The sequence below is a fragment of the Melanotaenia boesemani genome, chromosome 7 (assembly GCF_017639745.1).
Source record: "Melanotaenia boesemani isolate fMelBoe1 chromosome 7, fMelBoe1.pri, whole genome shotgun sequence".
Taxonomy (NCBI): domain Eukaryota; kingdom Metazoa; phylum Chordata; class Actinopteri; order Atheriniformes; family Melanotaeniidae; genus Melanotaenia; species Melanotaenia boesemani.
In genome coordinates, this window is record NC_055688.1 from 34,514,358 (window position 1) to 34,530,338 (window position 15,981).

At 39.3% G+C, this 15,981-nt stretch overlaps 1 protein-coding gene across 3 annotated transcripts in view; it reads left to right on the forward strand.

Moving 5' to 3' along the window:
- Positions 1-15,742, forward strand: part of nrg2b (neuregulin 2b) — a 74,698-nt gene extending 58,956 nt beyond the window's left edge. For all 3 annotated transcript variants that reach the window (XM_041991011.1, XM_041991012.1, XM_041991014.1), the window contains 6 exons: positions 3,003-3,105; positions 4,886-5,015; positions 7,743-7,870; positions 9,123-9,338; positions 11,222-11,405; positions 12,719-15,742. In XM_041991011.1, the coding sequence (XP_041846945.1) occupies positions 3,003-3,105; positions 4,886-5,015; positions 7,743-7,870; positions 9,123-9,338; positions 11,222-11,405; positions 12,719-13,189 (1,232 nt within the window). In that variant the 3' untranslated portion in view covers positions 13,190-15,742. The remainder of the gene's footprint in view (positions 1-3,002; positions 3,106-4,885; positions 5,016-7,742; positions 7,871-9,122; positions 9,339-11,221; positions 11,406-12,718) is intronic.
- Positions 15,743-15,981: the final 239 nt, after the last annotated feature.

Genomic DNA, 15,981 nt, shown 5'->3' on the forward strand with positions numbered 1-15,981 from the left:
ATGAAAAAAAAATCTGTAAGAAATTCAAGATTATCCATCATTACAAAAGAATTCTGTATAAATGTAAGGATTTGTTTTTTGTTAAGCGAAACTGTGCTCAAGACTCCAAAGTTGCAGGTGCAGATTTTTGATAGTCTTTACACTTCTTTCTATTGGATGACGTCAAATCAAACTGTCCAATCAGAGAGCAGATGGCTCATGTCCTCCAGGTTCCTAAAGGGAGGTAGACTTTAAAGACCGATGATAGCCCGATTACTTTTGTTACCTGAGTAGGTCATATTTAATGATATTGTGGGATATAAAATAAACATTTAACCCTCAGCGCCCACTTAAATAAAATCATACTTTAACCCTTAAGGCCCTTTTTGGTATCAGGACAATATTTAGAATAGAATAGAATAAAATAGAATAGAATAGGGTTTATTGTCAAATACTGAAGTATTTAGAAATAGTCATCATCATGAACAATTGTCAATTTATTTTTGTATTTTTAACCTTATAAATGCCAGTTTATTTACATAATACCACTTTTTTTTCTTCTTCTTCATCTTTTTATTTTTAATGTTTTAATTTTTTACGCAAGACAGGAAGTCAGCGGCTCTGATTGGACAGTTGGATTTTTCACTATCCAGTCAGACAGAAGTGTAAAGACTTAAACAACTTAAGTCTTACAGGCAGTTATTAAAGATTGAAGCTGCTCCATATGTTTCTGCAGACCCAGAAAACCGCAGATTCAGACCCGCTGTTCTGGATCCACACTCCCAGACCCCTAATGTTGTTTTGTCACCGCCACCTACTGGACGACAAAAAAGCAACTAGTAAATCAGGTTCCCATCCAAATGCCATTTTTGTCAAAAGGGACACTTTTAAAGCTTTATTAGTCCTTAGTTGTATTGTGAGAATTTGAAACAAAGACTCTTAAACTCTTAAAAAAGGTTTAAAATGCTTTTATTGAGGGCAGTGATCACACATCAGGGACATCTGCAGAGAGAAGAAAAACTTTTCCTTAATAGGTAAATACCTCTCAGTCAGAGAGGACAATAAAAACCTTTGCAGCAGTTTGGGCAGGTTTGTCCTGGCTCGACTGTTATGTGCACTTTAAAAAGAGAGTGCCTTATCAGTCAAAAATGATATATAGACAAAATCTCTAAATATAGACTTTACAGTAATATAAATATAAATAGTGACATAAACATGATATATAATATGAATAATAAAGGGTAACTTACATTATATATTATTTGGGATAAATTGAAAAGTGAACTGTTTCTGTGAAGTATGTCCTTCGGAAAATGTAAATAGTTTCATACTTTTATGAAAATGATGGCCTATTGGTGTTTTTTCGTAGCATCCACTTCATTACTTCAATCAGTTATTTATGTTCAATTCGTCATGGTGCATCTGTTTTAATAAACTAAATTTATAGGCCAAAACATTAATTTCCAACAAGCTAAATTATTACCTGTTAGCTTAACTAGATGTACCTTTCTGACTATGATGGTTAATAGTGTTAAATCATTTTAAACTTATAAAATGTTCATTTTGTTCTCAATTTTAAGTTGACAAAATACTTTGATGGCATTAAACAAATCTCCCTCAAATCTATTCACTTTTATGGGTGGGAATCGTCGGGTATATCACAATTTGATTCGATTATTATTCAGATTTTACCCACAATGTCCTTGGTGTTTTATTCTGCTTCCTGTATTTGGTTCACTTAAAGCTAACCGAGACCTACGTTTGTAAGCAGACCAGAGTTCACTTCTTTGATCTGTATTAGAGTTTGGTTGTGCATTTATACCTCCACAAACAAACTGAACTCTCCGAGTAAACGAAGTACAGAAGCCAAAGTACTTCTACACCAGGAGTGCCCAAGTTCGGTCCTCGAGATCTACCATCCTGCAACTTTTAGATGCAACCCTTCTCCAACGCACTTCATTCAGATGTCATCTGCATGTCATTCTGCTCTGCAGAGGCCTGGTAACAAGCCAGTCATTTTATTCAGGTGTGTTGGAGAAGGGTTGCATCTAAAAGATGCAGGATGGTAGATCTCAAGGACTGGACTTTGGCACCCCTGCTCTACACGATAGCTTTTAATGCAGAAATACCAGTCGGATTTCACACTCAGTCCTTGTCTTTGTTATGTACACGACACAGACTGTCAGACGTTTTGCATTCCTCCACATTTTGTTATTAATTAACAGCTAAAGAATCAGTTTTTTAACCTTAGTTTATTGATTGAAAATGGTCCAGGTCCGCATCCCAATGCAAAGCAAAAAGAAGGACTCTATATGGGTCCAGAAGGAGACCAGGACAGCGAGTCTGATTCTGCTTTCCGAGTCTGCAGACACATGCTTCTCACTCCACTTGCAAAAACAAAAAATAAATAAAATGACCTGTTCAGATAAAAATAAGAAATAATTAACATTTGTGACAGCTGCGGTGAGCTTTGTGGATACTGAAGTTTTATCTCAGTCGCTGGTCACTGTGGTGGAAACACTTTGAATTATTTATTTTTATACTGTTATTATTGTTATTTTCTACCTGGTCTTGCCTTTTGTTGCTCCCATCCATACGGGCATGCAGTCAGATCGCCTTCAGTGTCATGTGTAGCATCACATCCCCACAGCCACCGTAAACACAGTTGTGCAGGGACAGCAGGAAGGCTGCGTCAGGATGTAGGCATTTTATGGTGATATATCTGAGATGGTAGACTTACTCCTCGTTATGTTGGCAGCTCTGTATGACTGCAGTAAAGTTACAAGTTTAAGTTGAAAGTGACGACATACTGTAGAGCAGGGGGATTGAGAAAAACTGTTTCTGTAGTTACCATCAGTGGAGTGACGCTCATGCTGTGTGTGTGTGTGTGTGTGTGTGTGTGTGTGTGTGTGTGTGTGTGTGTGTGTGTGTGTGTGTGTGTGTGTGTGTGTGTGTGTGTGTATTTTCTTGTCTGTTGTGTCCAATGCATGAACGCATTTGTATGTGCGTGTTTGCATCCACAGAGGCGGAGGAGCTCTACCAGAGGCGGGTGCTGACGATCACGGGCATCTGTGTGGCGCTGTTAGTGGTTGGCATCGTTTGTGTGGTGGCCTACTGCAAAACCAAGTATGTCTTTAAAGGAAAGATACACGATTCCCCTCTTATGAAAGGCTGTAAACCCACACATTAACCTCCTGTAAAAAAATTGTAATTATTACCACTTCTGCTTATAATGCAGAAAGCACGAGGAGTGGGGAGGATGGCGGCGATGGCTAACTATAACACTTAAAGTATTATAGTTAAAAGTTTGACCAAAAGAAAAGCCACCACCGGGATTCACAGTAACCACAGATCCTACATTTCAGAAGAGGTTTTAGGGAGCATGTAAACATAAACCCATGCCATAATTAAGCTAAAGATTAGGGTGACTTTTTTAAAATTGTTTTGGCCAGGCGGGTCCCACTTGGGGGTTGATCCTCTCTTACATTTAGTGTGAAGTTACAAACATCTGAAATCGCATCGCTTTGCCATATTCTTTAACCTGCTACTGCACCTTGTGGCCCTCAAGCAGCACACTTATTTTTGGTACATTTCCTAAATGAATTCCTTTAAATGGTGCAATACTTAAAAAGGTGGGAAGACAACAGGGAACCAGTAGATCAAGGTGGTCTGTGCAGCCATTAAATACATCGCGGCAGCTTCTTCTTCTTTGTTCCTTTTTCTGGTCACATATCAGCGATGCCGGTTGACTCTGCCCCCGACAGTTTGCGGTGCTACTGTGTTTGCTCCATCAGGGTACGCATCCACCCCTGTAATGAAGCTTTAATTTGTCACGACTCAGGAAGCCAAAATGAAACCCTTTTTGGTGGACCTTTCTAAAGGAATCAGTTTTGCTAGTTTGCTCTTTAAAAAGAGTCTAAAAACATAATTTCCTGGCCTTTTTCTGTCGGGATTCACACTATAAAGTGATTAAATCCTTATTTTTGATAGTTTAATGGAAGTTATTTGCAAATTAAATAATGAAAACTTGCTAAAATACAACTGTTGCCCCGAGTCAACAACATACTTTTATGGAAAATGTTGCTGTACGGCAACATTGAACCATCATGGATTAAACATGGCTGCATGTAATGTGGGAATTGTGTATTTAGGTATATTGAGTGTTCAAAAGCAGATCATCATAATTTTGTTCTGATCTTTATAATTCAACAAAGATAAATTTTATGTTGGTTCAGTAACATCAAGGTTCAGGCTGTTATTATGTTCTGTAGGCCATAGTCTGCTATTGCAATGAGCCTTAATTTCTGATTGTTTCCACACATTTTCTCTATAAAATAAATTCAGCCACATTTTCTGCCTCTAGAAGGACAACGGTAGAAATCACACTTCCCGTTGAGCATAGTGAAGATGAATTGCTCCGTAAGCAATGAGCAGCATCATCACAAATGATGGCAACGCATGTCAGGAAAGACACAGAAACTCATTAAAATGAATCAGTGATGATCAAACGCCAGAATCTGACTCCAGTTTCTTGCTCAGCAAATGGCTGTGATCTTTGTTTGGATTCATAGTTTGTGTAAAGTTTGAAAAAACATACTTAGACTCTTCTAGACATTAATCTAATCTAAAGAGCCTAATTAAAAAAGAAAGCATGTTGTGACTCCAAACTACATTTTTTTTTTATTTTAATAAATTACTGCAGAAAACTTATGGACATGTTGAATTTGTGGATTGTCAAAAGCACAGGAGACATAACTGTAGTAGTTTGACAATGTTGCTGTTAGCATACAGAAATTATATAACAAGAAAAATGATGGAAAAAATAAGTAATGAACTTTGACAAGAGCAGTATTTGTTTTATTTGTCAGATCGCTCATTTTTGTCTCCATCATCTCCACCCCTCCAGGAAGCAGAGGAAGAAGATGCAGACTCACCTACACCAAAACCAGAATCAGTGTGTGGAGCAGCCAAACCGTATGTTGGCCAATGGGCCGAACCATCCCGGGCCCGGCACCGAGGAGATCCCCATGGCTGATGTAGGTCCACACAGTAACAGGACAAAGCAGGATCAATAATACGTCACTGACTCAGGAAATGAAGACAAGTCGAGTTCATGTTGAGAAAAAACCACCGCAGGTCACTGTGGACAAAATAAACAGCTGTTTCAGTACTTAAATTTATTATAAAAATTAACCCCTTAATACCTGAAATTTATTTAATAAACATGTCTGCAACCCAGACATGTTTAATAGAAAATAGTGCAAAGACATCATGTCAAATATTAACTACACATTTTATAGATTTTCTAAAAGATATATATTTACTTTTTTTTGATGCCATTGAAACATCTCAAGAAAGTTAGAATAAGGGGAACTAAATACAAAAAAATAATTTTGTAGAAAATCTCAAGACTCTGGGTTTAATTAAATTAAAAGTTTTTCCACGGAGTTCACTTCTTAAAACCAGGATTATCCAAAATATTCCCACATGTGACAGAACGTCTAAGTTTAAGTCTGATATGAGCCTTAAGGTTTTCTTTTACCTCAGATTTTACATCTTTGGTCGACATTAAGAGTATGTCAGATTCTGGGAATGAAAATAAACAACTGCTCTTTGATTGCAATTTTCTGAAGCCTTGTGGATCATTTACATGTAAACAGCTGGAAATTCAGGCCTTTACATGACTGATAGCATCCTGTCACCTTTTCATTGGAAGCTTCAAGCTGCTGCCTCTTTATTCGCAAGTGGAAAAATTAGAAATAAAGTGTGGCACTGATACATGTTTTGGCAAGTAGAATTTAATAAATTATTTGACTTCTCTTAAGTTCTTGCCACCAAGTTAACTTTTGTTACTTTTATTTTTTTTGCTTTTATTTTGTTTTGAAAGCTTTAGTACATTATTGAATAACAAATCTCACCAAGAGGATCCAGAACTGAAATCCTTCATCAAACAAGAAAAAAAATCTCTTGCAGAACTATATTCAGAGATTAAAAATACTCCATGTCAACATTTTGACACGTCGTTCTTGTACTATTTTCAGGTAAATATCTTCTTCATATTTAACATTTTACATGACATATCAGCATCACTGGGAAGGGGTTCGTAATTTTTATCAAAGCCTACAGAAACTGCTCAAATAAAAAACAGCCATATCAGCGCTTTTAATTAAATATAACCATCCTATAAATAGAATTTTGGTGTCAAAATGTTCAGAATATCTGCACATATTCATTAATACTAAAGTAAGGACAGAAGTAGAAAAAAACAGCATGTCAGCTTCACCTGAGCAAACTGCACGGGAGGCCTCGGCTGAGCCACGTCTCATTAGCTGGGGTTGCTGATGGAGTTTATTCAGCTTCAGGACCGAAATGTAACATGACAGAGAAAGTTCCTGTGTCCTCCTGTGTTTTCCTAATGAAACTGTGGAACATTTAAAAAAAATGGAAATGTAATTCCACATAGCTGACCTTCGGTCTTGTTGACGGGTGTCCTGACATGCATTGCACCTGGGCGAATGGATGCTGACAGGAGCTCCAAAATATTTCAGAAACTCCCTTTAATTAATATTAAAGTACAATTTGTAAGTCCTACTGAACATGCATCAGTTACCCAGCAGCATTAGCAATCCACAAAAGACTCCAAATTATCCAAAAAGATAGATTACTAGACATCACTGTGTATTAGATGTTGAGTGAGAGTAGATTTTTTTTTTTTATCTCTAGTTAACTTTTACACATTCTTATTTTTAGTTAATTTAATAAATTTTTTATTTTATTTTTCTTTATTTTTCTTTTTTTCCCGATTTTTTTTCCTGTATTTAGTTTTTAATTATAATAATTACAATAATTATATAACATATTATAATTGTAAATAAATTAATAATTAATAATTTTTGCTCTTTTTTTTAGAATTTCACATGACCTACAAAAAATAATAACATATATAATACTATCGGAATATTACGACAGAGTATTTGGGCCACATTAAGAAAAATATTTTTCACAGACCTGAAGTAAAAGTAAGTAAAACCTTATTTATATAGCACCTCTCAAGAGATAAAACTACAAAATGCTTTACAAGAGACAACAATACTAAAAACAAAAGAAATGAGCAAAAAGCAGATTTTAAAAGATGTTTAACTGACTTTTAAAAGCGACCACAAAGTCCGCCGATCTTTAAGAATAGAGTCGTAATATTATAAGAATAAAGTTGTAATTTAATGAGAAAAAAAGTCATAGTATTACAAGAAAAAAAATGGCAATTTTATGAGAAAAAACTTAAATTATGTGAATTAAGTCATAATTTCATGGGGGAAAAGTTGCAGTATTTTGACTTTATTCTCAAAGCGTATGAAAAATATTTTTCTTTATGTGGTCCTAATACTCCACCATAGAGTATAACCAAAACTTCATGAATGAAATACAGTTTATTTGGAAGTAGTTGAAGTGGTTGACTTAAATGACATTAGATGCAGAGGTGAATATAACCCCCCCACCCTCCTCACTCTGTGTTCTTCCAACACAACCAGTAGGAATGAGTGATAGTTCGGAAAACTGTTTGAAGAAATTATAGAGATTTTATTTATTTATTTACTCCTCCTTTCTTCTCACACCCTTCACCCAGAGCAAAAACCGCCTCTGCTTGTTGGGCAAACTTTTTCACATCTGATGTCAACTTACATTTGTTTATGTTTAGTTTATGTTCATTCTCTGCTAAGAACCCAACAAAGGCAATAACGTGTTTTTATGTGGATTTTTTTCAGTACATCTCCAAGAGTGTCCCTACGACAGAGTGCGTGATCAGCCATGGAGCTGAGGGTGCAGGCAACTATGCAGGCAGTCGAATGTCGACCCGCTCTCACCACTCTACCACTGCCTCACATGCTTCCAGGTAGACCCAGAAACATCAACATGTACAGGCTGCAAATACAAGGAGACAGATATAAAGACGTTATTATTTGTGTCAAAATGGGTGAAAATAATTCAGAATGAAAGGTAATTACAGTTTTAAAATGGCTTGAATACTATCTTTTTAAAAGAGAATTTTTAAATATTTTTTACTATTTATTTATTTATTTTAGGAAAATGCATAGTGATCAACAGATGAGCAAAAGCTTCACAGTAAATATGCGTTATATGTGTTAGTTATACATGAGTACAGGACTGGTTTGTTTTTAACCACTGTTTCAGTGTTTTCTTGAAGGTGGAGTAGATGACACAGTTTCTAATATGAGCTGGTAGTGAGTTCCATGACTGTGTGCCTCTAATAGATCTAATAGATTATTATTATTATTATTATTATTATTATTATTATTATTATTATTATTATTATTATAACCCTCAGGTCTTTAGGACAGGTTTTTTTTTAAATAATTGCCATAGTTAGAGCTAAAATCCATGTAAAGAGAACTTTATCTTCCGATGGCCCATGTGTGTGGAATAATGTTCCTGAAGACCTGAAGACAGCAGAACTAAAAACTCACCTTTTAAACCTTGATTTTATCTGGATGGATAAAACTGACATAATTTATCTTTTTAATTTATTTAATTAGTATTTTCTTCCCTTTTTTTTTGCTGTATTTTATGCTTTGTTAATTCTCTAATTAATTTATCTATTATATTTTATTTTAATCTTTATTCTTTATTTATCATTTTCATTCAGTTTATTTTTTTGTCTATTTTAATGTATATTATTTTATTTACCTCATCTCAAGTTTTTCCTCATGATAGCTCGTCCTCAGTTCAGTTTTATGCTTAATGATGATTTTTGTGTGTAAGCAAACATGAGAGGGACAAAGAGTTTTTTTTCTTTAGCCGTTATACCTGTAAAGCACTTTGAGTTACAAAATTGTATGAAAAGCAGGATAATACACTCTGACTGATACAGTAGCTCCTTCATATATAAATAATGAAAGAAATTATCTTAAAGTTTTTACCACCAAATCTAAAAGCAGTTAATAGAATCAGGAAAGGCCAATACAGATCCAGCAAACTGGATCAGCCATCCCGTCAACTGATGGCTCAATGTTTTATTTAACAATGCCATTTTAGTGTTCTTAAGCTTTATGCTAACACGAGTCGGCATCCTTCTGCATCCTCAGCTCTGCTGTACCCTCACAAGCTTGTTGTGTTAACACCTGCAGACACGAGGAGCAGACGTGGAGCATGGAGCGAACGGAGAGTGTGAACTCAGACTGCCAGTCAGGTGGGCTCTCGAGCTCTGTGGGAACCAGTAAGTGCAGCAGCCCGGCATGCATGGCGAGGAGGGCCGCCAACTGGGGCTGCACGGACGTGTCCGGACCTGGAATGCAGTATGGGGACTCCTACGACTCCCTAAGAGACTCACCTCACAGTGACAGGTAGTGAACGTGGCAGCAGCAGTGAGGGTGATGAACTGTTGCTTTTTTGCCTTTTTACTCTCTAGCGACCCCATGTGGCACATAATTGGTACTGAATTTCTGTAACTGTGTGAAGGACTACATCTCCCACTCAGTTGTTATGGGAAACCCAGCTGTCCTGGGACCTTACTGTCCTTCTGGAACAAAACTATAGATAATCATTTTAATTTTATGCTCCTTGACTTTCACAGTTAACATTTTTATATTTAGCTCCAGTTTTTCATGTTAAATTAAACATATTTTTGGGACATTTGCAGTGATGTTTTTTAAATTCTGTAATTACTGAGCGGGTGTTCTGGTGGTTTAAGTGGTAACTGTACCACTTTATGTCAAAAAGGCTGCAGTGTGCATGTCTGTATGTTATACTTATTCAGACAGGTTAGGACTCAACAATCCAACTTCCATCTTTATAAGTTATAATGGAAGCTAAAATATATGTATGTATAAAAACTTCAATACTGATTGTTTACTTTTGGCATTGTGACTGAAATATGATTGTGAATTTCTATGTTGATAATCACTGGCTTTCAGCTTGAACTGAACAGGCCTATGATGACAGCGACCGGTCCAGGCATACTCCTCCCTCTGCCCCGTGCATGTTGGGTCAGGTCCAGCCCTAAAGTGGACAAATAGTACAGAAAGCAGATGGAAGAGACTCGCTAAGAAAATGTTTGATACTCATTAGCTAATGCTGCATGGAGTCTGTTTGCATCAGAGAGATGCATCTCATCATCTGTCACACAGATTTATGCCCAAACCTTCTCCGAACTTTCGCATGCTCCTTAACATGGTCACTGGCTGCACTATTGAGGCCAAAAACAGGTCCACCTTGCTAGAACCAGGTTGGATCCACTTTTTCCTCCAGATCCACCTTAATTCTATGTGTCATAGAATCAACAATGTGTAGGAAACCTTCCTCAGAGGTTTTCTCCATGTTGACATGACAGCATCACACAGTTGCTGCAGGTTTGTCGGCTGCATCCATGATGAGAATCTCCCGTTCCACCACATCCCAAAGCTGCTCTACTGGACTGAGATCTGGTGGCTGTGGAGGCCGTTGGAGTCCAGTGAACTCATCGTCATGTTCTAGAAAGCAGGTGGAGATGGTATGAGCTTTGTGACATGGTGCATTATCCTGCTGGAAGTAGCATCAGAAGATGCTCCACTGTGGTCATAAAGGGATGGACATGGTCAGCAACAATACTCAGGTAGGCTGTGCTGGTTAAACCAGGCCACGTTGGTACTAAGGAGCCCAAAGTGGGCCAAGAAAATATCCCCCCACCATTACACCAGCAGCAACCTGAAGCATTGATCCAAGGCAGGATGGATCCATGTTTTCATGATGTTTCCACCAAATTCTGAACCTAGCATCTGAATGTGGAGTTGAAATGGAGACTCATCAGACCAGCAACGTTTCTCCATCTTCTATTGTCCAGTGTTGGTGAGTGTGTGTGAATTGTAGCCTCAGTTTCCTGTTCTTAGCTGACAGGAGGCACCCGGTGTGTCTTCTGCTGCTGTAGACCATCTGCTTCCAGGCTGGACATGTTGTGTGTTCAGAGATGCTGTTCTGCAGATCTTGGTTGGAACCAGTGCGGATTGGACTTCCTGTTGTCTTTCTATCATCTCCAACCAGTCTGTCCATTCTCCTCTGACTTCTAAGCTTTAATAACTGGATTTGATGTTTAGACTTCTGTCTCCACACAACCCTGAAAAAAGTCATGTAGGTCACATCAGCTTGGTGATGTGAACGCAGCCTAGAAGAGTTTTTACCAAACACACGTGGTCATTTTGGTGGTGAAATTAAGCTTCAGAGGCTGTACTATTCTTTCATTTTCTCCATCCAGATATGTGTCTGCACTGACCACGCCAGCACGGCTGTCACCTGTGGAGTTTCACTACCCCCCGCTGCCACCCCAGGTGCCCACCTTCCAGATCACCTCACCCAACACAAGCCACGCCCTCTCCCTCCCCCCTGCTGCTGCCGCCTACCACAGGGACGACGACCAGCCGCTGCTAAGATGCCCTGATGTACGCTATGCACACATATTATACAGGCTAACGGTCATTCAGTGACAGATATGATGATATTCTCAATTCCTCATAGAAGACAAATCTCATGAGAAATCAACAATCAGTCAATCCAGTTCAGAGTTTTGGTAATTTACCTACCAATGTGTATTTCTACAAATTGCATTAATATTTTCAATACTTTATGGATATTTACTTAAATTTTTATCTTATAAAGGGAATTTGATTTCCCCAAACAGCTGGGCATTGGTGTAATTACTGCCCTTAGTAGGGAATAATTTGTGTATTTGTTTGGGATTTAAGCTACAGATTAAGGCGAGACAAAAAATTTTTTTTTTTTTATCATCTGGTTCATTTTGAGATATTGGGTGTTTAGTTTCTTCCTACAGCGTGACTTCTTTTAGACTACTGGAAACTTTCCAGTTATGCCTCTGTCTGTATTTCTAAATTTCTTAAAAAGAGAAAAAAGACTGATTTATGGAAAATTTTATCCCAAAAATATGGCAAAATTTGAGGTTTTCTTTTGAGAATTGACACCATTTTCTTTATTATAAAGTGATAAATAGAGATATCCAAAATCCCCTTATTAAAAACCTTTAACTATGTTTAAAAAAAATGCGAAAGGAACTTTGAATCTTGATTAATCACGTTTAGATATTTTTCCTAGAAAAGTTTGCACGTTAGCACATTTTTATATTATACCTAATTTGTGTATTTAAACATACAATTTCCAAAACTTGCAATACAAAATACTTGCCTTAAAAATAAACCAGGAAAGTTTCATGATGATAGCTGTAAAATTTACCCTCTAGTGTCTCGTCTCAAAGGGATATTTCAGGCTTCTTGAAGTGAGGTTGTAGAGGCTCAGCATCTTAACATTCAGTGGATGGCACTCAGAGTGCTCCAGTGTGGAGAGTCAGAGGCATTCCTGATGGACAAGCTAAAGCTAAAAGCTTTTCACAAACAGGCCACAAGAAGAGCAAATGTTTTGCCATCTACAACAACTTGGACCTCAACTATTTCATAGTGGTTCGCCTTAAAGACCCTGAAAGCCATTTAATTGGGACTTGTGTCTGTTAAATGAGTTTATAAATTAATCTGCAGATTTACAAACATAAGTTTTTATTATATCTTAATACTAGAGTCCACAGTGCTTTGGAAGGACTTTCTTAGACAGATGAATACATTTTCTTTTGCCCTGCCTGTTTGCTGAAAGAAAAATGCAACTTATGACCTGCTTGTGACTTCCTGTGTTGACATTTATTCTCTCTCTGCCGTGAAATGTTAAGAAACTTTCCTGTTTTGTGTTTCAGGACGGAAGTTTGTACAGGCAGCCCCGGCGTCCACGGCGACCCTACCTGACAGAGAGCACAGGCAGCCTACCGTCCAGCCCTTACCGTCTCCCTGACGACGAGGCCTACGAGACGACGCAGGAGTACGCCTCTTCGCGGGAACCCATCCGAAGTCGGCGCCGCCACCGCCGCAACCGCCTCAACGGACACGTCTCTCAGCGTTCGGCGGGCCTACGGGACTACAGCTCACAGAGCTTCAGCCAGTCAGAGGAGGAGGAAGAAGAGGATGAGGAGGAGGACGCTCACGGAGAGAGCACACCTTTCCTTAGTATGCAAAACATGAACATGGACCCGCCCTTAACGGGTTTCCGTTCATCATCTGGCGCGGACGCACGGACTCACCGCGGGCTGAGTCGGCCCGGCACACGCAGCAACGGGCAGAGCCGCGGCTCCCAGTCGCAGCGCTCCAAGGCTGACAACATGCCCCTTTAAGACTCGATCTCCCTCCCACGCCCACCCAGACACCCCCGCCACGCTCCCTCCCCTCCACCTCACACACTCCCCCTCCTCCCACACACAACCAGTGGACTAGGGACCTGCACCTAGGAGAAATATTTTTATTTTGTATAACAGACAGATATTCTAAACAAATGAAATATTTATTTTCATTTCAGCAAAAATTGTCTACTAGCTAACAGCAAAGACTTTTTTTATAATGGGGGGATATTTATATGTAAAGTTTTTTGATTTACAGCATTATGAGAGATGAAAAAATAAGAATTACGTGCCAATTTTTTCACAAGTTAGATAAATAGAATAATATTGTGGTGCCTTTTGCTGTATGCTGAAGTCGGAGGTCCCATTGAGTTTTTGTAGCCTTTCTTATAAAGACTCCTCATTTTTATAGAGACCAACCCTCTTCCTTCCTGTTGCTTTGGTTTTCTTCTCTGATTTGGGATCTTCCTCTTTTTTGAACTGTGATCTGATTATGTCATCATGCAATATCGATTCCTCCTGTGTAAAAGGTGTCTGTTTACATGAGTACGATCCACACGATGCGTTCGTTTTCACAGGGATATTTAGTCGCTGACGCAACCGGATGTGTAGGGTAGATTTCTCAGATGAACACACATCGGCCATTAACGTCCTCGTTCGCTGCCCGTCAGTCATTTGTTGTCATTTCCGTGAACAGGAGAGCGTCTGGGAGTTGTTTTGGTAGATTCCTGTGTAGGTGTTTAGGGTGCTGCCATAACGTTGGTGGTTGCAGTGTGTGTGCGTGTGTGGGTAGACAGTTGCCACCTGTGTTCACCTTAGTGGGTGTGGTTTATTTTTATTTATTTAATTATTTTGACTGACATGTTCCTCTTATCACTTGTCACGCTGCCAGAAGCTCCACTGCACTGTAAGAACCTCCTCCGTGAGCAGTCGTTGGTCAGGAGCTGCCGATCCAAACCCAACCCAACCAATCCAGTTGTAATCCAGCCTGACTCTGGCCTCCCGTGGACTGCCTAGCCCGCCCGTTTCCTATGCCAGCAGCTTAGAGCCGCACTGTGTCTCAGGACTTTCCCCCCATCACATCACAGCCAAAAGACTCAAAGCAGAGAGCATCTCATCATCTCCGTCACAGCTCAGTCCACAGGGCCAGATCCACACCCACTCACTCTGTTTCAGTTGCGGAAGCTCGTGGCCACGACTAGGGGAGCTGAAACCATGAAAGATTTGGTTATTTATTTAATTCGTTTTTACTTCAGGTTGTGTGAGTGTTTGTGAGGGTGTGAGTATCTGCGCTGGATTTGATGGTGAATGAAGTTGTGCAGAGGCCACATCTGTTCGCCCTGGCTTCAGATTCTGTCCCATCCCAAAAATCCCTTTGCTTCTTAGAGGAGGAAATCATCCTTGGAACTCCTTTTTTTTTCTTTTTTTTTAACACAAATATAATCCTTCCTCAGCTGTGGGCACAAAGACCCAGATAGCAGACACGTTTGGACCAAATCTAGGCTTCTTTTGGCATTTATGGCTCAGTTACGATGCTGGAAACTGTTGTGTGGTCCACATGTGGTCCAGATGTCAGTAGCTGGCCTGGATGTAGGTTATGGAAAGTGTGATGTGGGCCACATGTGGTGGGCATATGGCTGAGTTTTGGCAGCCGCATTCACAATGAGTCAAGGCCAATAACGAGCCAAACTGTAGATGTGGGCCTTATTTGGGCCAAACTTTTTTGGTATCTGGGAATCATCTCCACGTTTCACCACACTAGCGATGGCACAGCTCGGATGGGGAAAAGTTAAAAAAAAAAATGAAATAAATGCTGGTAGAGAGCATATTCCTGAGTTTTGCTTTTTGTTCAGCTCACAGCCAAACGTCGGTATGCCATGATCTTAGTTTGCATTCCTGTAACTTGGTGATTGAACTTTGTCATACTGACTGAATGATTTGTCTCTGTGTGCCCCTCTCTATCCTCCTTCACCCCCTCACCTTCACGTCTTCCTCGCCCTCTTAGGATCTTTCAGAAGTAACCAGCAGATGAATTTAACCCCCCTCCCACCTGGCGCACACTGAACTAACATTAGGGTTATCATGTTAAATTCTTCCACTCGACCTTTAGAGACCCTTTCGAGCTCACTGAGGAAAATTATACTGTGTCACTTCCAACACGTGTCCCTGTTTATTTCCAACCAGTAGAGTTTTGTTTTTTTTTTCCACACAGGCAATGCATGGACCACAGATGTAGAAAGTATCTTAAAAATGGCGACAAACCCCTCCGATTTGGAGGGGAAATCATACAAGAAATATATAAAAAGTATTATTTGGGTGCCTGACCCAAAGGTCTGCCTAGTTCTGTCTTACTATCACTATAATCAATCTGGGATTTGCAATGTGGAAAAACTGCAAGTGAGGATAGTGTGCTTCTAGAGCTAGTTGAATTGTTAATGACCCCGCCCTCTTTCTCCTCACCCACTCTTCCCACCACACACATAAATGTCACTCATATATATATACATACACTGAAACACACACATATACACACATATTTTAATAAAACACCCCCCCAAAAAGAACCCAACACACAGCCCTTCCATGTTTGTTTGTTCAGCAGTTTGTCTTTTTTACCTAACAACTCCCTTTCTCCTCCTCCTTCCCCCTTTTTCTCCACCTCCTTCCTCCCTTTTTCTCTCCTTCCCTTCCTTTCCCATCACCCCCAACCCCCCTGCATGTCCTAGTGGTACTGGTAGTTGGGTGCATGGAAAAAGCAGCAAGCAAATTGTTTTTCCACTCGGTAAAAA